The sequence below is a fragment of the Hemicordylus capensis genome, chromosome 3, assembly GCF_027244095.1.
Source record: "Hemicordylus capensis ecotype Gifberg chromosome 3, rHemCap1.1.pri, whole genome shotgun sequence".
In the NCBI taxonomy this organism is placed as follows: domain Eukaryota; kingdom Metazoa; phylum Chordata; class Lepidosauria; order Squamata; family Cordylidae; genus Hemicordylus; species Hemicordylus capensis.
Genome location: NC_069659.1, coordinates 243,106,770 through 243,131,400, shown reverse-complemented (window position 1 = coordinate 243,131,400; position 24,631 = coordinate 243,106,770). Strand labels below are relative to the sequence as shown.

At 43.4% G+C, this 24,631-nt stretch overlaps 1 protein-coding gene across 1 annotated transcript in view; it reads left to right on the top strand.

Moving 5' to 3' along the window:
* LOC128350841 (lipase member M-like) overlaps nt 1-8,484 on the top strand; it is a 33,824-nt gene extending 25,340 nt beyond the window's left edge. Inside the window, exons 7-9 of the mRNA XM_053309618.1 lie at nt 303-374; nt 2,672-2,737; nt 8,094-8,484. Of these exons, the coding sequence (XP_053165593.1) occupies nt 303-374; nt 2,672-2,737; nt 8,094-8,327 (372 nt within the window). The 3' untranslated portion in view covers nt 8,328-8,484. The remainder of the gene's footprint in view (nt 1-302; nt 375-2,671; nt 2,738-8,093) is intronic.
* Nucleotides 8,485-24,631: the final 16,147 nt, after the last annotated feature.

Genomic DNA, 24,631 nt, shown 5'->3' with positions numbered 1-24,631 from the left:
CTTTGCCAAGTTAGCAGGGATTATTTGAGTGGCAGACCTTTTGTTGGTCTTGTGGCCTGAACAAATGCCCAGTTAATCACCCTCTGGATCTAGTCTGACTAATATGGTAGCACAACATTAACATCATTGTTGAATTCAAGTATGTGGTTTACAAGGGCTGCCTTTTGTCTCATGACTGACTTCTCTCATGCTGCAAAGACCAGAAACATTATATTTGAGACTGTGATGCCACTTCTCAACTGTCCCAGTGCAAATGGCTCTTTTGAGGTGAAATGACTTCTAAATGCACTTTATCCTTACAGAGACGGTCTGATGTGTATGTATCAGGATTCCCAGATTATACCTCTGTGAAAAATGCAATCCACTGGGGCCAGGTAAGGTTACCAAAACAGAATATATCTGTTAAGCATTGTCTGTGCACGCTAGACCATAACTTCCATTTTGTTTAATTAGAAGGGAGTAAAGTAAAGTAAAGTAAAGTAGTGCCATTGAGTCGGTGTTGACTCCTGGTGACCACAGAGCCTTGTAGTTTTCTTTGGTAGAATACAGGAGGGGCTTACCATTGCTATCTTGTATGCAGTATGAGATGATGCCTTTCAGCATCTTCCTATATCGCTGCTGCCCGATCTAAGTGTTTCCCATAGTCTGGGAAACATACCAGTGGGATTCGAATTGGCAACCTCTTGTTTGCTAGGCAAGTTATTTCCCTGCTGTACCATTAGGTGGCTGGTAGAAGGGAAAAGGATCACCTTAAAGCAATTGGTAGTGAGTTTCACAAGCATCCTGCCACACCAAAGGTCCTATGAACTGGTCTTAATTTTTGATGATCCAGTGAAATGTGCCCATTACAATGTATAAGGCTGGGTGGAAGTCAGAATCTAATACACTTTTTCTTCTGGAGTAGCAACTGAAAGGTGTCTGGGAGTGGTTTGTGCGCTGAAGTAGAGATGTGCAAATTGATTTGCGTTTGAATTTATTCAAGCTTGAAATGAGCCATTTGGAGTGATTTGAAATCTAAATGAAACACCCTTAAAATAAAAAGCCTGATTCCAGTTCAAATTGAAATGACCCCATTTAGAGCGTGAATTGGTTTAGTGAACTGTGCTTCGAGCACCATTTTGGCACTTCCCCGTCCCCCCCGGCTGATTGCTTTCCTTGCACTGGCTTTTGATTGGCTTGAGAACTCCTTGCTTTTTGGTTGGTTTGTTATCATACAGATCAAGTGTTGTCATGGGCAATTGTTCCCCCATTGGCTGGAAGGAGGGAGGAGGGAGGTGGAACAAAAAAGGAAGGGATGTCAAAATGTTTTCAAAGGGCCTGGGAAGAGGAGGCAGAGAGAGCCCTTAGTGTGCCCTTGAGGAGGATACATGAGGAGAGGAAGAAGGGGGAAATCAAGGAACATCTGAGTTTGTGGTTTTCTTTTCTCAGCACTGAGTGAATAATATGCTGTGCTACTGCTGCTATATTATTAACTATCTGGTTTTTCTGGATCTCAGATTGACAAAGGCAGAACTTGGATTGCTTGAGTTGTGGTTTGTTTTGTTTGTGAGGTAGTGTTGTGGCAAGAAATAGATAGTGACTCCCTCCCTCCCTCTCTAATATTTTCTTGGTGATTACTGTAAGATTAGCTCCATGTCTGGTCATGAGACTAATTTGTGCTTGAATTAGTCAAATTGTGTCTTTTGAATCTAGGGATGTGCACAAAACTGGCAAAACCAGTTTGGTTCAAATCAAGTCCCGCGCATGCATGCCAGCCACTTCTGGTATTACGCTGACCGGAGTGGCAAGAGGGCATACAGCCGCCCTGCACCAGTGATTTATTTTGACAGCAGCGTTGGTGGGGGAAACATGGTGGGGGAGGTAAGGATACTCTCCCCATGCCTTAAAGCAGCCCCCCCCCATAACCATCTTGAATGCCAGTCTTTTGCACTGGTTTGGCGGTCTGTGAATAGACTGCTGAACGGGTTCATGCACACCTCTACTAGATGGCTAAAGAATGTACATTTAACTACAAGGATATATGAGAAGGCAGCTGAATTCAGCATGAGATACAAGCTACCACACACTTGATCATTGTTGCATGTCTCATGCTTTCTTATTGCAGGCAAATTCCCTTGAGGCTACAGAGAGTGATAATTAGGAGATATTCTCGAGACACGTACTTTCAATCTTTTTATGTTGGTTTTCTGTGGAGTTTTGTTGCTCTGTGTGTGTGCACGCACGTGTGCGCTGAGAGGCCAATGCATTCACTCACTATATCATCTTCATTATGAGCCCCACTTCCCATTGAGATGACCAGGAGAGGTTCATCTACTACTACTACTGCTACTACGAACCAAAGTTCTCAAAGTGGTTTACATAGGTATAAATAAAATCTGCAGCTGCCATCAGTTTGTCTGCTGGCTACTAAGGGATGAGCCTTCTTTGTTGCCACCCTGAGTCTTTGGCATGCACTCCCTGCTGAAATAAGAGCCTCCCTAACACTGGCAGCATTTTAAAAAGATTCTTAAGACACATTCATTCACCCAAGCTTTTAAACTAGAATTGTGGTTTTAAAATTTTAATTTCTGTTTTAATTTGCTTTATGTTGGTTGTAAACTAGCCAGAAATGTGAGTTTGAGGTGGTATACAAGTATACTAAATAAATACTATGTTCTCTTTCATATTCCAGTCAACTAAAACAGGACTCTTCAGATTATTTGACTATGGTTCAAAGAATATAGATATATACAACCAGGTAGGAATTTTCTGGATTTTATTTTTTGTATGTATTTTGGAGGGGATGAATAGTGATTCTCCAGTGTTCCCTGTAATGGGGTGTCTGTGTGTGTGTGTGTGTGTGTGTGTGTGTGTGTGTGTGTGTGTGTGTGTAATGAGTTTTGTTCTGGATGGCAGTATCAAAGCAGTGTGCACACAAGTGCAGAATGGAGCCTTCCTGACTCCAGGATCTAAAATTAACTAAGTGCACATAAAAAATGTGCAAATGTGCATGCATTAGAGGGAGCACAGTTCAGGACTTACATCTACCCTTTAGTTTGAATTCCTCTGTAAAAGTTGCTGACACTCTAGAATTGAGATGTTATGATTGTTTGGGGCTAACTGAGGATCATATATGGAAATTCAGAAGATCGGTTTCAAAAAGGATTTTGTACCAAATATTTTTCTGCATGTCATCCCCATGATTTATTAATTTATTTACAAAGATAACCTTATTCCACTTTTGCTTCCATAAAAGAACATCCAAGACAGTAAACAACAAACAATAAACCACATTGAGATCAGTAGTTGTGATTTTCTGATGCTCCAGGGCTGACCAGGGTCCTCTTTACTATCCCCATGGTCTCAGCAGAGAAATGGGGAGCAAGGGGATTGTTACACCTTGTCCGCTGTTGGCCATCAGGAATTTCTATGACTATGATGAAGATTTTCTCCATCCTTAGCCCCAGTCCTGACTTGATGGTGGGAAGAAAAGGTAATGGACCATTTGAGGCCTCAGTGCTGCTGCTGCTCCTCTTCTTCCTTGGCCTCCTATTTTAGTTCTGGCAGCAGTCACAGATCTCATGGGAGGTAGAATTCCTCTCCCATATGAATACTGGCTTCTGTGAAACTGCATAGGACCAGGAGGCTCCTGTGGCTGCTTCCTTCACTGCCACAATGAGCTGTGTAAGTTCCTTCCCTTCTAAGTCCAGCCTGCTTTGCAGATGAGGTTGGTTATGTCCACTTAGTGTGACCTGCTCCTCCGAGCCCCAACAAAATTTTAAAGCTTTTTTTCTGTGTGTCCTGCAATGGATTTTGATCAAAATTTACTTGTGATTTTGAAAACTCTATTTCCAGTAACTATGTGCTTTAGTTACACACTAAGAGAGAAGGAGGGAAAGATGGCAACCAGCTAGACGCTCCGCATAAAAGCTTCCGTTCTGAGGTCAGCCTCATCCCCTCTGGGTTTGCCCTCACAAACTATTCATTCATTCATTCATTTATTAAACTTCTATACTGCCCAAACTTTCGTCTCTGGATGGTTAACATAAAAACACTTAAAACACATATAAAAGTTAAAACAATGCAACAATTTAAAAACAGCCATAAAATTAAAAACAGACAATTTTAAAAAGTGGGAAAGCTTGGGCAAAAAGATGGGTTTTCAGGTGTTTTCTAAATATTGCCAGAGATGGGGAGGATCGTATCTCAGCAGAGAGCACGTTCCACAATCTTAGGGCAGCGAGTGAGAAGGCCCGTCTCTGTGTAGCCACCAGACGAGTTGGTGGTAACTGGAGACGGACTTCCTCAGATGACCTCAATGGGCAGTGTGAGTCATAGTGAAGAAGACGCTTTCTTCAATACCCAGGGCCTAAGCCGTTTAGAGCTTTATACAATTACAGTTAAAGTTTAGAGCTTTATACAATTACAGTTGTATAAAGCTCTAGTTGTATACAGTTACAATTAGCACTTTGTATTTTGCCCGGAAACCTATTGGCAGTCAGTGAAGTTCCATCAGCAGAGGCGTAATGTGGTTTCTCCGAGATGACCCAGAGACCAGCCTGGCTGAACCAAGTGGTGTTTCCAGACTATGTACAAAGGTAAGCCCATGTAGATCGCATTACAAAAGTCAAGTCAGGAGGTTACCAACAAATGTACCACTAATTTGAGGTCATTGATCTCGAGAAACGGGTGCAGCTGGCATATCAGCTGAAGCTGATAGAAATCACCTCCGGCCACTGCCTCAGCCTGAGAAATCAAGGAGAGGTGTGGATCCAGAAGTACTCCCAGACTGCAAAGCTCTTCCTTTTGGGGAAGTGTGACCCTGTCTAGAACAGGGAGATCAAAATCATCTCTGGAGTTCTGACCCTGCACAATAAGTACCTCTGTCTTATCTGGATTCAGCTTCAGTTTATTCTCCCTCATCCAGCCCATTACTGCTTCCAGCCAGGCATTTAGAGAGGATATGCCAGCTCCTGAAGAAGTTGACATGGAGAAATAGATCTGGGTGTCATCAGTGTACTGGTAACAACCAGCTCCAAATCCCCTGATTATCTCTCCCAGCGGTTTCATGTAGATGTTAAAATGCATTGGAGAAAGTACGGAGCCTTGAGGGACGCCATACAAGCTCAGGTCTCAAAGAACAACATTCTTCAATCGACACCATCTGGAATCTGTCCGAGAGGTAGGAGTGGAACCACTGTAAAACAGTGCCTCCCACCCCCAACACTCTCAGACGTCCAGAGGCAAGAAAAGGACTAAAAACAACCCCAGCAATGACAATGGCGTGCATAAATCGAACAAGGAAACACAGAAGAAGATCAACTCTGATTTTACACCCCCAGAGATGGCACAGATTGTGAATACCCTGTCTACCAAGAAGAGACTCTCAATGTTGGTAATGGACAGCCCTTCCTTCTCCCTAAAAGAGAATGCATCTCGGAAGGCAGCATTATATCAGGCACTTCTTTGCCATTTAAATGCCCTGCCCTAAGAAATCCTCCGGAACAAGGAAACAGGAGAGCCAGCCCCACCATATGAGCCCCCTGAACCCCCCACAACCCCATCACTCACCACCTAAATGATACATGTCTGCTCTCATCAGAAACTCTCATTCTAATTCTAGGATGTGTAAATGATATAGTAGTTAAAGTGGGCAGACTCAGGCAAGCCTTTGATCTACTCACTTCACAAGGCACTCATGGGGTTAATAGCCCAGCAGAGCTTGGCCTCAGCAATGACATCCAAGAAAATTCCAGCCACAGGCATTCATATCCACAGGGAACCAAGGGGTTAAAGGCCTAGCAAAAAGCCAAGCGGAACTCACCCTTGGCAACACCCAAAGCTCAGGAGGGCCTTCACTTTGGCACTTTGCAAAGCCATTCTTTCAGGGGTGCTTGAAGGTCATTACAGAAAGATTCCACTCTCAGAGTGCCTGGTTGGATATCCATTCCCATTCCTGGTTGGATATATTGCACACTTCCAAGCCACACCTCCTTGCCAGGCTGTGGATGGCAGTCTCTTGCTCCTTAAGGCACTGGAGCAAGAGAAAGGTGGAGTTCCACTGGGTCGGATCATCCTGAGGGATCAGTTGTTCAGGTAGGCCAAGCTCAAGTTGCCTCTCCTTGAGCATTCACCTATGCTTTTCACTCCAGTAGAAGAAAGCTGATATCTTGTGGAACCTCTCCACAAAAGCAGCCATGGCAGCATCAGGATGGCACCCAGAGCCTGCAGTGGGGATGTTTCATCTGTCCGCAGCCCCAGAAGGGCCAAGCACATCCCACACGACCCGTTCAGAGTGTGCACCACACAATGAATGGACACAAACTGACCCTGCTTGGCTGCCTTAGTTAAGTTGGCAGCATTGTCAGTGACCATGAACCCTCAGCGAAGGTTTGGCTGTCATCCCCCACCTGGCAATCCATATTTGCTGAAAGCTCTTTTCCATTTGGTTAGTGTCCAGCACCTCCACATGCAGCACAGCCCATCTGTGTTTTGCTGCATGGGAGGGGCTGTTCAAGCTTCCAGCAGCAGATGTCCCCTCTGTCCCCACCAGTGCACTATGAGGAATATGAAAGCAGTGTGTCTGCCACTGGGACTGGTCCACAAATGTGCAGTAAAGTGCATGGCGCGGCTGCATGCAGCAGCCCCAACATGGCCTCCTTGCATGCTTGGTACAGGGAGGGCACCACCTGCCTGCTGAAGTTGGTGCATGAGGGGATGTTGTAGTTGGGTGCAAGCAATAAGAACAGCCAGTGAAAGCTGTTGGAAGCTGGCATTCTCCACCAGCTGGAATGGCTGGTCATCCAAAATGATCATCTCCCCAATGGCCTGGATGAGGCTCTGGGCAACCAGACTGCTTGCTTACTGACTGCACCCACTGTGCAGTCAACTTGCCCTGCTTTGGAGCAGGAGTAGGCACCATGCCACTAGCTTAGGACATAATAGGCCTACTGCTGCCAGCAGGGACATGGGCCCCCAGGTGATGCCGTTGCAGGTGCTGAGGCATCCCCAGTGTCATCAGACACTTAGGATCCATATCCCTGTTGACCTGTGTCCTGTACCAGGCAGCATGGTTTGGGTCACCTTGGTGGAGTTCAAAGTGCTTCAGCACCAGGCTGCTATCGGTCCAGGACCATTTTGGTGGTGCTGGTACTCAGGTTTCTGGTTTGGTCTGGGGGATGCCACCTCCACTACCTCCAACCAGGGCAGAGAAGGTCCAAGAAACTAAAGTAGTTCTGTTCCTCCTCAGTCTCAGCTGTGGGGTGGATGGGGGGCAGTCCACAGTGCCCATTGGGATTTTGGAGGATAGAGAGACCGATCTGGCTGGGCTAGCATCTGATGACACCCCCTCTGTTGCCATGGGAAGAGCTTCTTACCTGACAGGGGAGGACCCCCTCCACAAATTCTACCACAGCCGCCACAGGTAGCTGTGCTACAGAATCAGGCTTCTCCGAGGAGTAGGCCCCTCTCACCATCATCCACCACAAGAAGCAGCATCACTCCTCCTTCTGCCTGCCACTCTGCTCCTGTCTCTGCCTTGTACCTCCTGGACATCTTGGTTTTGTTTTTGTTTTTTAAAAATTAAGCCCTACTATGATGGGGCAGGGGAGAGAAGAGACACATTTAAGAGTGTGTGGTGTGCACACAGAAGCTTAAATCCTCCCAAATAAAGAAGCAGACTTTATGAGGGGACCATATTTTTAGGGGACCGAACAATGGGGCAAGTCTAAGGGAGGAGAAGCTAAAGGGCAGGGTATTGCTGTGGCCTCTCTAACCCCACCCCACCCCACCTGTCCTACAGTCCTACTAATTCCGAATCCCTCTCTTCCCCAAACTAGGTCCTATTTAAAATAATTCTAAATTCTATAACCTGACCAAGGTGTCGGCAGGGGTGTTAGCAGGGATGGGGAGTGTGGTGGTCAGCTACTGTACAATGCTACCACGGGGATTTTTTAATAATGTCTGAAGAAGGCTAATATGTTAGTTCTATAAAAGCTTGTTTGTCCCTCCTATAAATTCTTCAGATGGAATCCCCAAAATTGTTTCAAATCTTGTTTGGGGTGAAATTTTAATGATAATTCTAGTTTATTGTCGTATTATCTGCCCTTTCCCAGACCACTCCACCCTTCTACAGGATTGAAGAGATCACCGTTCCAATAGCTATGTGGGCTGGAGGAAATGACTGGGTATGCCAACTGGAGGAAACCACAGAGTTACGGTCTCGAATCCCGAATCTAATTCATTACAAAGAGCTTCCAGATTGGACCCACTGGGATTTCATTTGGGGTCTTGATGCTCATCAGCGCATGTACACAGAAATACTTGGCTTGATGGAAAAATTCCTGTGAAACTATCTAGGATCAGGACTCTGTTTTGTTATTGTTACTTCTGTTTTACTTTTATTTTCAGAGCATACTTTATTTTACACTTTTAAAAGTGTCCAGTATCTTACCTTTGTGTATGAATCTAATAATTCTGTTCCATAATATATTCTGACTACTTACATCATTCATTTGCATGTATTTCTTTATTAGTCCTCGTTTAACTTGTAGCATTCTTACCAGACCCGCTTGCATTGTCATTTTGCGGGGTACTTCAGTTTACTTCCTAAACTCAGTCTCAGCCATTTTTTGTCTCTGTGATTGCGTGGAAGAGAAATGCTCACTGCATTTCAGGTAAAACGTCATTCTGACAAAGGGTTTTACTAAAAAGACAGTACTCAGGACCATTTGCCAATGACCTGCCACAAACTCAAGGAAATACTCTTGCTGATTGCATTATGGCATAAGCAGGTGAAATACAAAATAGGCCCGCCTGAACGTTAAGAAGCAAAAGAGAAAAGAATGTCAGGCTTTACTCAACTCTTCCCCCACTACCATTATCAGAACTGAGTGTGTCCATGCCAGAGGGTGTGTGATGTTTCCTCTCCCTTCTCTTTGTCCAGGTGATTGCTCTGCAATCTCTCTTTTTTGAACATCCTTTGTCATGGAGCATACAGGAGAACACCACCCAGACATAACCTAATCATAACTAATATTCCGAGCAGTAATTCCTGAAGTGTTACAGACCAGGCCTGATCCATATACTAAATATGCTCATTAGCTAGTATATAAAACAGGTCTGGACCAAGTTCTTTTATATTGGTCACCACGTTTGATCTGGAAACAAGGAAGAAAAGAGATCCAACCACTCAAAGATTCAATGGGCTTTATTGAGTATAACAGCATAATCTAGCAAGCAGAAAGCAGAACACTCTATTAATATTAGCAACAGTATTTAAACAGAACATCCTAACCAGTACCAATATATTCCACAGTGTGCCTAACTGACATATGTGCGTGCAATTAAATCTTCCTAGAGCCTAGTACAGTTTAGATACAGGCGGAAAAAGGGAGAGGGAGGAAGGAAGGCTCAGGGCTGTTATGGTTTTGGGGGTTCAGAAATTAGTAGGGGGGAGAGGTGAAGGGTGTAGGAGAAGGGGAAGGGATGAGGGAATTCCAGGTTTGTATGAGCCGCATATTTACCCAGGCTTGAGAATGGTGGATCTTTCAGCTGAAGAGGAGAGACTGTAGCTGGGAGCAGCAACAGAGCGATGGTCTGCCTTCTGGTGGTCAAGCAGACAGTTTGCTCAGAGCGAGGCAGAGAGTGAAGGTGCCATGGCTGGGGAAAAGTCTTGACTTCTCACTGCGCAGTAGAAGTCACAGACAGTTCCTGTTCATGAGCAGAGTTCCTGAGCAAATCTTGCTGTAGGCACAAGATAGCTAGCATGTGAGCAGAATGCCCGTAGGCACAGAACTGCTAAACTGCCATGTCCAGAGACTCCTTCTTATAGTGGTTCCATCCTTTGATGTCCCTTTTTAGTCTTCTGGATCACAAAAGGCATTTATTCCTGCTATCCTTGGAATATTGTCTTTTAATTACCAAAATTAGCTCAGGATATTTGATCAGTCCAGAGAGATCTCACTCTCATCTCCTGTTAGCTGTTATCTTGAGGAGGGGACAAAGTCCAAAAGCAAATCTGCATCCCAGATGTGCTAGCCTGGTCCCAGAAGGTGTTAAAAGTTAGCAATTAGTGAGAGGGAGTTAGTTCTATTTGTGTGAGACATTATTTCTTGTATACCTCTATCTAGTGTGTATTTGCAACAAAAGAATATTCAAAGTATCATCAAAAGGGTAAGCATGAGTGAGGCAAGTTAATCAACACATTTGACTTAAGGCAGAAGCATCCTGTTGCTGGACAACAGGTTAATTTCAGCAGTGTGAGACTGGTAATTAAGCCTGACCCATTGTCTCAGTGAGTTTCCACAGATAACCAATGCTACATTCCCCTGCCTCTACAAATCATTGACCAGGCAGTCATGGGATTCACCTTCAGTTCAGACATTGAATTGAACTCTTAATATAAAGAAATGAAATCAGACACAGGCCTATGTTTCACATACTTCTGATTTTGTACCTCTGGTTCTGATATGTTATAGACCGTACACAACAGAAGTCATTATTAAAACTGGAGTGGACCAACTGTCGGTCTCCCCCTTGCATCAGGACATATTTTTGCCTATCCCTTTCAAACATGGGTTGCCAGGTGAGTGCCACTTTTGGTCAGGAGGATTAATCTGGATTCAACACATCCTGGTTTAAATTAAGAAGGCTTGATGGAATTAGTGAAGAGAGGCTCCCTGGATTTGAAAAGGCAGTCATCAAGATTCCCCTCAGGAGGGATTGTGGTGCAAACCCATATCCAAACATTGGAAAGGAGCCTACAACCAGCAAATGGAATCTTCTTAGGGGGAATCTAATTGCTGCACATAGATTCCAATCTGGACAGTGTGACAGATTCAACTTAAACATCCAAAAAATTGTTTCATGACGATCCTTGCATATCCCCTTTTTTAGGGGGGGGGGCGGCAGTCATCCTTTAATCTCCCTTGGGAAAGACAAATTGTCTTCTCCAGTTGAGAAGGAAGGGACTTGGGGTTGCCTTCTCCCTGGGAAGAGAGGATTGGTCCACTCTGTTCCCTCCTCTACTGATGAAAGGTAGACTTAACCTGGGGACCCCACACCTGTCTGTTGGGGATTCCTTTTCACACAAGAACACATTCATTGTTGGAATAACAAGGGGGGAAAGGGTTCCTCTGTCCCTGTAAGGGAAGTGAATAAGAGGAATGGAGCACCTGCTAAATTACCTTCCAGGGCGGTGGGGTTGCAAGAAGATCTTGGGAGCATAGATGAAGTGCAGCTGGGCTGAGAATCTTGAGGATGACTCCAGAAGATTGCGTGCCAAATTCAGAAGTGAGGTCATCTTATTTAGGGGGAAATTTCCTTGGCAGCAACAGATTGCACTACATCATTCTGGGTGACCTTCTAAAAACAGGGGCAGGCTATACATTGAGAAAGGTATGACAAATATTGCCATTTATGATGGCTCTCAGACAAAGCTGTAATTTGTTACCTGCGCAAGTGCCCTTTAAACATACATGTCACATTCAACTATGCTAGACACCTCATGTACTGGTATCCAGTAAGACCACACACGCACCTCCTTAAACAGAATGGGTTCAGAAACAGCTGCCCCAGATAAGTTGCTAGGTCTGTGAAATGGCTCCTTGCACACCTGCCTCTTCCTCTTCTTTCCTTGAAAGCTTTCACTTCAATTTTTTATTGGAATTCTAAGTGGAGGTCTGCCATGCAAGTAGTATATTTATATAGTAGTATATAAATCTAGTAGTATATAAGATTGTTGCTAAAACAGCTTTATTTTGGGGTGGGAAACAGTACCCCACCATATGCTTGGAACTGTTGAACCACAGATTCTATTGTTGGATGCCTGAGCTCACAGGATCATGAACTCTGAACATGCTCATTTTGGGCATGACTTTCAACTGGTCATTTGGCAAAAGCAAAACATGGGGCAATGCTTCCCAAGGTCCTAATAACAATGGAGACTGAAAGGGAATCATCCCCCAAAACCTCTTTTTGTCTCTTTGGCAAAGAGAAGGAAGCTGGCAAAAGTAGACCCCCCAAGTCGAAAACACTCTCTCAGGTGGTAACAAACTCCCTTTCACAAGAAAAATAGCATAAGCTAATCCTCTCTGCAGTATTTCAAGATAATGGTAACAACTCCCCACCCCAGTGTCAACAGCTAATGAGCTGACAAATGTCTAGAAGGAGGTAGACTTTTAAAATGTAGGAAAAGTATCAGATAAGCTTTTGAACACAAACATTCAATTTCCCACATACTCTTCACCTAAGCCATTTCCAGCCTTTTGTTCAGTGGTTTACACTCAAGTTAACAAGTTCATACAACCATGAATTTTATTGTTCTTCATGAGTTTCAGCCACTCGAGCAAGAGCATGTGATCTTTACCTTGCCTCAGGACATGTTTAGGAGTACAAGTACTCCTGGCCTAGCCACATGGCCTTGGGATCAGAATGGGAATCAGGACCTACCCAGATTTTTACCCTGCTGATTCTCAAGCTTGCGAGTGGTAGCTCTGCACCACTTGCACTCTTTCTTTCCCGCTTTCTACAACTTCCCCCTGGAAGGCAAGTTTGATTCTACAAATGCAACTGATGCTCCAATGGATCGGGATCAGTAATATTAACCTCCTATCCCTTCAAAGCCTCTCTCACTCCCTTCTCTTCCCCCCCTTTAGCCTGCATTTTAGCCTTTTCTACAGCAAGCTGAAAGCAGATTTATTTACAGTTTGGACCTTAAGCTAAAATTTCTCTTAGTGAGACTCTTGTTAAGACTGTTAATTAAGATTTTAATGCCTGCCTAACCAACTTTCACTTCCTGTACCTCAATTTTATCCCTAAACAAATCTTTTAACTGCATCTACAATGCCTTATTAATTCCAGGCTGAAACTCGCTCAAATTAATACTGGGATAGACTCACCCCCATAGTCAAGCTATTTTTCCTCACATGAATCCAGAAGTACCATAAGAGTGTCTAGCCAGCACTCTAGAGCAGATATATTTACAACAATGCCCCACGTTGTCCTGGTCCTGGACTGCCTTAGGAAGCATCTGCATTGCTAGAGGAATTATCCTGTGTGTTGAGCCATGACTGTTTGTTTTACCTCATGAGCTTGCAGAACAGGTTCTCTATCACTAGCTTGCCTCTCTTCTGTTGGGGAATACAGAAGAGGCAAAAAATCGTATAAGATGGTCCCGTGGCCTATAGAAGATGTGGGAGTCACTGGTGTCTTCAGGCATGGAGCCTGACCGCCAGCAGCCCATGAGTGGCAGCGGCGGTGGCAGCCCCGCTCACCTCATCCACTGTGTCTGATGTGCTGCACAGCAGCGCTCCCCTTCCCCTTCCTCCCGTCCCTTGGAGCTCCCCAGCGAGCTGCGGCCAGGCACAGGAGTTCCCGACCGAAGCCCCCGCTCATCTGGGCAGCCGCTCTGGCTGCCCAGCAATGAATGACTGCTTGTGTGCTAGTTTGTGCACATCCTTAATTAAGACTGTCCACTGTGGTCCAAGGAAAGAGGTGTAAATGGCAATTTTAGCCTACTTTCCAGTAGGCTTATGAAATCACTCAGCCTTGGGTCTGTCCGTGAGTGTCCCCGCTATCAACTTCGCAACACCTGGACCAATATGAACCAAATTGGGCATAGTTGCAGGGACACATATGGACACCTCAATGGTGTAGTTTGTGATGATGTCATCCACCCTAATTCAAGATGGCGGACACATAAACTTTTGAGGCACAAGTGGGTTAATTTCTGAACCACCTAACCAATTTGAACCAAATTTGCTACAGCTGTAGGGGCATATGGGGACACCTCAGTGGCACAGTTCGTGATGCTGTCATCTACCTCAATCCAAGATGGAAGATGCATGAAAGTTTGAGGTGCAAGTGGGCTGACTTGTGGACTCTTTAACTGATTTGAACCAAATTAGCTACATTTGTAGTGAGCGACACACAGCGACATCTCAATGGTGTAGTTTGTGATGATGTTATTCACCCCTATTCAAGATGATGGATGCACAAACTTTTGAGGTACAAGTGGGCTAACTTGGGAAACACCTAACTGATTTGAACCAAATTTGCTACAGCTGTAGGGACACATAGGGACACTTCAAGTGCAAAGGTTGCAATGATGTCATGCACCCCAATTCAAGATGGCAGAGATGTGAATTTTTGAAATGCAAATGGGCTAACTTGTGAACCGCTTAACCAATCTGGACCAAATTTGCTACTGTTGTAGGGAAACATCAACTGTGTAGTTTGTGATGATATCATCCACTCCAATTCAAAATTGTGAATGTGTAAATTTTGAGGCATAAGTGGGCTAACTTGTGAATAATCTAATCAATATGAACCAAATTTGCTACAGCTGTAGGTGCACGTGGGGAAACCTCAATGACATAGTTTGTGATGATGTCATCTACCCCAATCCAAGATGGTAGACACATGAATGTTTGAGGCTCAATTGGGCTAACTTGTGAACTGCCTAGCTAACTTGTGAACTTGTGAACCAAATTTGCTTCAGCTGTAGGGGCACATAGATGCCAAAGTGGTGTAGTTTGTGATCATGTCATCCACCCTGATTCAAGCTGTCAGACACATAAACTTTTGAGGCACAAGCGGGCTAACTTGTGAACTGCTTAACCAATTTGAACAAAATTTTCTACAGCTGTAGGAACACATAGGGATGCCCCTAGTAGTTTGTGATGATGTCATTTTTCCTGATCGAAGATGGCAGATGTGTGAATGTTTGAGGCACAAGTACACTAACATGTGGAGTGTCTAACTGATTTCAACCAAATTTGGTACAGTTGTACTGAGTGACACACAGGGACACCTCAATGGTGTAGTTTGTATAGATGCCATTCGCCCTGATCCAAGATGGTGGACATGTGAACATTAGAGGCACAAGAGGTCTAACTTGTGGACCTTGATATGAACCAAATTTAGCCCAGTTGTAGGGATAGTGAAAGTAGGCAGATTAGTTCTCACTAGAACAACTTGTTGAAAGTGTTTTCTGCTTGCTTTCCACAGAGAGAAATTAACTGCCACTGGAAGTACCCCAGTCAGATTTATAGCAATGTCCTGACAGCGGATGGCTATTACTTAACCTTTAACAGAATTCCTCATGGCAGAGAAGGCAAATATTGTAAGGTCAATCTTTTTTTTAAAAAAAAATTGATTAAAAAGTAACCCGTCTAAACTCTTTCTCCAACATGATCTGGGCATTTATTAAGTAGAAGTCATATATGGAGAAGCCACTGCCAGTCTGTGTAGACAATACTGAGCTAGATGGACCAATGGTCTGATCCGGAATATGGCAGTTTCCTATATCCCTATGTCTGCTTAAGTTATCTTTAGGGTTCATCATGGTGAAATTCAGTGTGAATATTTTCCTCCTGAAGAAAAATTGAAGATCTTTAAGATCTTTAAGAAACACCCAATGAGCTTCAATAAAATAGGTGGAATTTTTTTTGGGGCGGGCGTGTTGCACATCCTTAGAACTTCTGTAGTTTTGCATAATTATGCAGGTTTCACTCATTTGCATAGTAAAAGGAGTTTTCTTGTTCATGAAGATGGGCAGGGAGTTTAACAGGGCACTCAGGTTCTACCCCTCTGTTCCCACTAGAAATCTTATTCAACCACTCCTCTGACTTCTAAATTCATATTAGGAAATGCTCAGTTTACACACTGGAAGAGCTACAAACTTGCTTGCTTGAGAAAAGGAACTCATATTCCCACAATGTTGAATTTTTGTACCCTTTACTTTTATGTACTCCTGTGGAATCATGACATAGACAACCGTGACAAAGGTAATATTCAGAGCAGGAAATCCGGAATCCTTTATTAGAATCTCTTCTAACAAAGAGATTAGAAACTAACCAGCAATATTCAGAGCAGGAAATCCAGAATTTACGCGAGAGGAGAAAGAGAAGGAACTTTTCAACTTTCATTTTTCAATTTAAGTTTTCAATGAAGCTCTGATCTTCTAAATTGGCTTTGTGCTCCATCATGTCAACTATTTATCTGGACATTGCTAGCATCTATTTTCAGTTCAACTTCCATTTTTTAATTTATTCTCCTCCATCTCCTCCCACGGCTTCAGAAATCACACACTCTATTCAACTCTGAAAAAATGGTGGGAAAAGCTGGATTGGGTTTTTCATTAAGGACATTTCTTGTGTCCTTTCCATTAAGGACACAAGAAAGAATTCCAGCATGTCCAGTAATGTTATGGTGTTGCACAAATGAAAAGCCTAACTTGTGCCAAAGGAGTTCTGATTGGAATATGAAATGGTTGGAACGGATCAGCTTTTGGAATCTAGTGGACCCTGCCCTGTTTCATGTTCATTATTCTTAGAAACAAAACCAGGTCCCCTCTTGATTCAAGAAGGTTGTTTTGTTTTGGGGTTGTTGTTTTTTTAGCATTAAGGTTCTTCTCCTAGTAATAGCCCTGGAGCATTTTCAGACAGCAGGCTTTACAGTGAGTTTACTACAAGGCTTTACTGCGAGTTCCAAGTTGCCCCCACCCCAAGACAAAAAAAGTGAATTTTTATTACCCGCGATATAAATCGGGCAACATGCAGTGAAAAACCTGAATCATGTGTGAAGTGCTTCCTGATAGCTTGCAGGGACTTCGGGTTAAATGTGGCTGATTTGTGAACACACACACACCATTCCAGAGGAGATGTGAACTAAAAGCCCTGTGTGAAACAGCTCTTGGGAAATCATTCATTACCTCAGCCATTTAAGGCTTGTCTGTTTGTCCAGCTGAGTCAGCTACTGGAGGCTTCCGTGATGAACTGACTTGAGAAACCTAAGGCTTACTCCCTTGCAACTGCTACCAGCAGTTTTTTTAAAATGAGTGTCACTCATAATGAACCTCATGATTTTGAGCAATGCCAGATATCAAGCTGCCAAGTGCTGACCATAGTGAATCACATTTGTGCTATGTTGTGCTACTTGGCTGATTTTTAAATGGGCCATCTCGCACTTTCTCTCTCATTTATCTCAGTCACAGTGCTTGGCAATTTAAAATGTTCACATATTTCAATTCAAAATTTTCACATATTGTCAAGCACAGTCTCAATGCTTGACAATTTAAGATGTTCATATATTGAAGTTAAGTGAAATAACATGCCAGTCATATTTAAGCATAGTAGCATATCAACCAGTCATTTTCTTTCATTCAGTTAAACATGCAGATAAATTCTGCCCCCACACTCTCAGTGGTAGGTCAGGCACAGAAAAAAACAAAAACCACGAATGGAATTGTGTGGAACAATCTATTATGCCAGTATAAAGCAACCCTGCTTCGATTTAGACAGGCCACCTCAGCTCTTCCCTGTGAGGGGGGTCCACTTCACCTCAGCCTGATTCAAAGCAGTTGCTTCTGTTTAGAGCTGAAGCTTTGAAATCATCCTCCTCACCACTCCCCCAATCCCCGAATGCCCAGGTAGGGCTCAGAAGATGGACTAGAGGTGCTTTATCTTGTCTCAATGGTAATGGCTACAGCCCCAGAAAAAATACTCCAAGGAGCACCCATGTTGTTCAACTTTGAGGATCAGGGAGTGATGAGAGAGGGAGCCAGGCCAAAGAAAAGCTCCAGCAGTTTTCCGAGTTGGTCTGATCCACTTCGATTTGGTGCCAATTTGGTCCAGGTTGAACTGCAGTTTAGTTGGAATTTGAATAGGCCTCCAGAACTTCACAGAGGCCCACAAGCGATTCCTGGAAATTCAAGGAAGAACTTTCTGAAGAAGTTCCAGAGCTTGTCAGATTCTGAAAGCATCATGCCTTTGCAGAAGTCTTCAAGCAGCAACTTGCATCTTATGAGCATTTCTGCTTTTGTCTTGGCAGAATTTTGTTAAGTTCTTTTAGAAGTCATTTTAAAAAGCCACCTGCTGGTGATTTTTGCTACCTGACTGGAGTTTTCATTTGCTTAGTGTAGAATCCAGAGGAAAGAGCTGTGGCACACAAGGCAGTGGAACAGAATCAGGAGGAATATTAAAGGTTTAATGAAATAGATATTACTAGCTTTACCCGTGCAGAGCATCTGCACAATAGTACATGCTAGTGTCAGCCTCCTTCTCCTGAAGGGGCTCTTTCCTTCCTCACAAACCCTCTCCTCGCAGACCCCTGCCCACTATCCTTTTATTCATATAGATTCCCCTCCTCTACAATCAAGAACATCTTCTGACCAGTAACAGTTGCATTCCAACTGACCCACCTTAACCATCACTGGCTCCAACTTCCTATCTGCATATGGAATCCTCACTGCCCAGTCAGGTGCTTCTGCTCGCAAACTCTCATGAGAGCTGCCACGCACAGGATTAGTCACAGGTACACTTTAGAGAATTATATATATCGATTTACAGAAAGACAAGTGCACTCCTGTCAGTGCTCTTACTGCTGGTTGTTTGTTAGCACCACCTCTACACCAGGACTGGACTAAAAGTAACTAACTTTTAGTAACTAAAGCACCATTCAAAAGCTGGCCTGGATCAAGGAATTGATTAACCAAAAACACCACACGTGGCCCCAATGAATTGAATTAAGAATAAGAATAAGAATAATCAATTGACATATGTAAAAATGCCATATTTTATGTATGTATGTATCATCTTGTTTCATCTTGTTTCATCTATGTATGTATGTATCATCTTATTTTTTTTTTTGAAAAGCAGTATACAAATATTTATTGTGTGAGTATATAAATATTTATTCTCTTTGAAGAGGAATCCCCCAAGACTAGGATAATATGGAATCGAACTCAGATATTTTTGTAAGTCGGTATCAATTTTGGCTTTTTGAAATCCCAGGGTTCTTAAAAAGCAAGGGGTAAATGCATATGACTGAATTTTTCCTCCAAGCAGTCTTTAAACTTCCAACAGCATAAGGAGGGCCAGGCTGACTGGAAAGAATATTAGTTTAAACACTCCTACACTTCATACCAATGTGGAACATGTGGAACAAGGGAGGAAAAATGTCCCAGAGCTGAAAAAGAAAAAGGAGAAGATCGTTCTCTGTACCCCAAGGGTTCAGTCTAAAAAAACTACAAGGTAGACACCAGCAGTAGCCACCACTGTTGCAGAGAAATTACAGGAAGCAACTTTAACTGAGAAACAATTAGTATATTAATTACTAATGGACTATAGAGGCAGCTCTCATGAGCAGCCAAGAGGGGGCTAAGGCAGCCAAGCCTGCTCTTGGTTGCTTGTGAGAAGAAGCAGGAGGCAAGCGGCTGCTGTTGCCACCACAGCAAACCCACATGCAGAGCCCTCCTTCAAAATGAGGTTAAGAGAGCAAGTGCTTTTTTTTTGCTTGTCTGCCAGCCCCGGCTGCTTGCAGCCAGGGCTGGGAGACTGCTTGCTGGATTCCCTGGCCCACAATGCACTGTGCACTCATGTGGTGCACTATGGGGGTTTGGGGTGGTGGGGTGACGCTTCCCATGCCCCAACCCTATGCACTGCCGGCAGCTACGAGCAATCATGTGGGCAGGCGATTCTTCTGCCCAGGAAAAGAAGAGGGATTGTCTGCAGAGAGGTGAGTGCTATCAGCCTTCCTCTCCACTTTCCCACGAGCCCTTTCTCGCTGATCATGAGAAAGGGCTCATAGGCTAAGAAAAAAATAAACTAACAGTTTTATGCAGAGAGAGGGAACCTCTCAGTTTGAACAGAGGTCAGCAGATGAAGAGCAGGCAAATATTGTGACTCAACTCCCAAGCCAGTACATAGATAAATTAAAATTAAAGTGTGCCCCATACAAATAACTTAGACAATGTCTCTGGAAAAATACCAACAGCCAGTGGATGCTGTGCTGGGACTGAATGTGTAGTTACCACTCTGAGAGAATCACCACTCTGAAAGGTGCTTCTTGCCCAAATAGCATATATAGAACAGTTCTTGAGGAACTGTGGATCAGAGTTCTGTGCATATGCTTTCTCAATAGTGAATTGATTCATCATATGCTTTTCTCATGATTGTTGTAAACACATACAGGGATGTGAGAACTGCTTCGGGGGTTTGAGTTTGGGAGTTCGGGTTAGAACCCCCCTGGTCTGGCCGGACCAAAGTAACTCCCCCTCCCCAGTTCTTGAATACTTTTTTTAACCTGTAGCCCCTTCGGGGGGCTTCCTAAAGGTATCGGGGGGGTCTACAAAGGTTTCCCTTCCCCCCTCTGGCCTCTTAAGTCACCGCCGCTGCCCATCCCGGGCTGATTTTCGGCCTGTTTGGGCCTGCAAAGATAGGCACGATGGTCATTTTGGAGGCTGCTGTGCATGCTCAAATGGCCTCTGCAAGGCCTGGCAACGCCTAAGGCCTCACAGGGACCATTTGAGCATGTGCGGTGGCCATTTTTAAAGGCCACCGAAAACAAAATGGCCACAGCACATGCTCAAATGGTCTGTGTGAGGCCCTAGGCCAGCCAGTTCCGTGCACACCACTAAACATATTCATATTCATTTTGCAGGTTTCATTGCATTCTCTATGTTTCAAGAGTTGGCAACAAAAATAAAATTTTCTTTGTCTTGTTCTTGTATATACATTTCATAACAGCAAAGGCCCAGTAACACAGCTTATTTCTTTCCAGATATTTATTTATTCTATTATGTTTTTAAAATATTTATATCCTGCTCCTCCAGTGCACTACTGCTCAGGGTGGCTCACAACAATAAAACAGATACAGCATACAATAAAAGTAATATAATTAACCAAATCGAGTAAACAAGTTAAATGTCAGGTTAAAAATCACAATTAGTATAAAGTACATTTTTTTAAAAAAAAGTTATAGTATTAAAGGTATATATTTCATTGTTCTCACTATGTGGATCAATTGAGTTGTTTCTCATGTGTATAATATCCCAGAAGGATATTATGTTGTGTGCAATTATACACAGATATAGTTTTCTTGAACCTGCTTAATTGTTTTTATTGATCAATGTGATTTGTTTTGGCTTTATTTTAATTATTTTGGTCTTATAAGCTTGTTTCGGTTTGTTTTGGAGAAAGGCGGGATAGAAAAAAATTAAAATAGAAAAAAGTCTAATTAACCCTTAAGCCAGGTGAATCATACCCCATTTGAGAAGGGGAAAAAATCATAAAACGTTTTATTTAGTGTTCTGCAACCTCATCTTCCAGGTCAGGATCAACCTTAATGAGACTAAGTGCCCTGTGTTATTTCAACCAGCATCTCCTCATAATATTGTTTAAACATGCCTTTTTAAACTGGTATGGATATTGGGGTATTGTCACTCTCATTTCATTGTATGTTAATTAAAAGTACCATGTGCCTGTGGCAGTAGGGGTTAAAGAGGGCCCACAAAATGCTTTTGTAATATTTTATGCACACTTTATGTCCAATGATGAAAAGATGGTGTTTCATATTATTATGCAGAATACAAATTAATTTGAAATCTAATCAAATGAATGCAAGAGCCGATCACATACTTTTGATTAGCAGCCACCAGTAATTAATAGGCATAACTGAAAGAACACAGTTACGCCTTGGAATTCAGGTGAGATATGGGCAAACTGTATAATTATGTTATCTATTGCAAAGAAGTGAGGGAACATAGCTCAGGGATAGAGCATATGCTCTGAATGCAAATTTCCAGATTCTGTTCTTGCCATCTTCAGGCAAGGCTGGGAAAGACCGTTCTCTACAATCTGGAGAGCTGCTGCCAGACAATTTAGTTGAGCAAAATAGATGAATGATCTGACTCAGCACAAGGTGTTCTCATGTTCAGGCTCTATATTTTTGGTATATAGGCACAATGAGGGATAATAACAACAGAAACTTAACTATTCAATTTCTTTGATTTTTACAGCTTATATTTGACACTAAAGAATTCAGCTTGTTAAACGAAGATAGAATGTTTCTTCTTATGATTTGTTGCTACCGACCAACAGAAAAACTTTACACCCAAGGCTTTTTCCTCACAAGTGGCTTTGACGAGAACAGCTTAAATGTGGTATGTATGTATGTTTTAAATTTTTATTCTAGTTGCTTGTTTCTCTATACCTAATGGTCAAAATGGAATAAATAACAAAATGGAATTGGTTATTATTCTAAAACTTAAGAGATCCCAAGAAGACTTATAGGGGAGTATAGCAGCTCCACTGCACCCTACAGCTGTGTGCTTGTAGTGCCTGTTCAGGTGTTTAGGTAATACATGTAGATTGGGGTCGGACCTTGCAATTGCCATCCCCACCGCCGGTATGTTCACGGAACATTAGAAGAATAGCAGCGAATGTCTGCAGACTGCTTTCTTTGGAGGTAAGTTTCCATTGATATTATATGATTTACTTCTGAGGACTGAGCAACAAGTATGATAGTTTTCATGTATTATAGTTTTCATGGTGTGTCATATAATAAACAATGAGGTCAGTTACATGAACAGCCCTATCCATGCTTGCACAGCCCTCCTTAGGTAGGGCTGCTCATGTGGCACACCAGGATCAGTCTCCTCCCCAAAAGGTGCTGTACTGGAGATACAACTGATGCTTTAGCCCACAATGCAGCACTTGCTCCTCCAGAAATCAGATATAATTATTCTTGCTGGGGGGCATGATTGAGTTTAATTATCAAAGGGATCAAGATCTGGACCCTGGATCTTTTAAGTACTAGTAACTTCCCTGTGACACACATTGAATGTCAAGCAGCAGCAGCAATATTAGAATTCTATGGAGAGACTTTAACACCACATCTGTACAGCATCTCACTTGGCTCTTTGCCACCAAGAGACAAGATAGCTGTTTTGCATTTCTGTAATCTGCGGTAGTCTACCTTGGTTTACAACATTTGATCCAAAGGAGGAGAATAAATATTTAAAGCAATAAATAATTTCTTTTCCTGCTTTCCCCATGCCCACATGAATTACTCAGAAAAGGCAGGAAGTAGATGAAGCAAGAACATGTTGTTCTAGTAAGAACGAATCTGCCTGCTTTCCTTTCATTATCCCTACACCTGGACTAAATTTGGTCTAAATCAGTTAGGCAATTCACAAGTTAGCCCACTTGCACCTCAAACATTAATGTGTCTGCCATCTTGAACTGGGGTGGATGACATCATTACAAAATATTTGTTTGAGGTGTCCCTATGTGTCCCTACAACTGTACCAAATTTGGTCCAAATCGGTTCACACTTGAACCTCACACATTCATGTGTCCATTATCTTGAATCAGGATGACATCATTAGAAACCACACCCTTCCACAGACCCTATGTGTCCCTATACCTGTAGCAAATTTGGTTTCAGATTGGTTATGTGGTTCACAAGTTAGCTGAATTGCACCTCAAATATTTATGTGTCCACCACCCTGAAGTGGGGTGGATAACATCATCACAAACCACACTGTTTAGGTGTCACTGCAACTGTACCAAATTTGGTTCAAATTGGTTAGGCAGTCCACAAGTTACCCCTCTTGTGCCTCAGACATTCATGCAACCACCATCTTGGATTGGGGGGATGACATCATTAAAAACTATGCCACTTAGGTGCCCCCATGTGTCACTCACTACAACTGTACCAAATTTGGTTCAAATCGGTTACAGTCCTCATGTTAGCCCACTTGTCTTCAAAGATTCACACATATGCCATCTTCAATCGGGGTGGAAGACAACATCACAAACTGCACCACTGAAGTGTCCCTGTCTGTTACTCACTATGTCTATATCAAATTTCAGTTAGACGGTTCATAGGTTATCCCATTTACGTCTCAAATGTTCATGCATCCACCATCTTGAATCGGGGTGAATGACATCATTACAAACTATCCTGTTGAGGTATCCCTGTGTGTCACTCACTACAACTGTATCAATTTTGGTTCAGATCAATTAGACAGTCCACAAGTTAGCCCATTTGTGCCTCAAACCTTAATGCATCTACCATCTTGAATCGGGGTGGATGACATCACAAACTGCACTGTTGAGGTGTCCCTTTGTGTCCCTGTAGGGTACCTGATTTGGTTTATATTGGTCCGGGTTTTGCAGAGTTGATAGGGACACTTCTACACACACAAACTATCACTTCTACACACACACACACACACACACACACACACTGCTGGGTGATCTCATAAGCCAACTGGAAAGTAAGCTAGAAATAATAAGGGGTGAAGCTGGATAGAAGAGGCATCTAGGTGACAAACTCTTTGCATCCCAGACTGTTCCAGTTTGTTTTCATGCTCCAGGAGCACTGTATAAATAAAAGCACACATAAAATTTTATGTTTAGTATCTTGTCATCTGTAAACATTCTGAATAGTATACAAGGGGGCGCTTCTCATGATCAGCAAAAATCGGGCTAGCAGAGGCTAGCCCAATTTTTGGTGAGCATAAGAGCCACTGGGCTCACAGCCGAGCCCAGTGGTCCTTGAGCGGGTAACCCGCTCGAGAACCCCTGGTAAAAAGCAGGTTTGCGGAACGAGCGCTCCAGCAAACCTGCTTTTTACGATCGTGAGTAGCCGCAGCGCGCCTTCGTGCTGCGCCTACTCATAAGTAGACCCCCGGCCGGGAGGCTTAAAAGCAGCCTCCCGGCTTGGGGGTCTCCCCAGTATGCCCTGCGCACTTGCGCAGGGCATACTGGGGCTTGCGGGGGCCGCGCAGCCCCTGCTCCCCCCACCCCCCGCTGGCTCTGTCACGGAGCCCGCCATCATGTGGACGGCCGACCCGGCTGCCCAG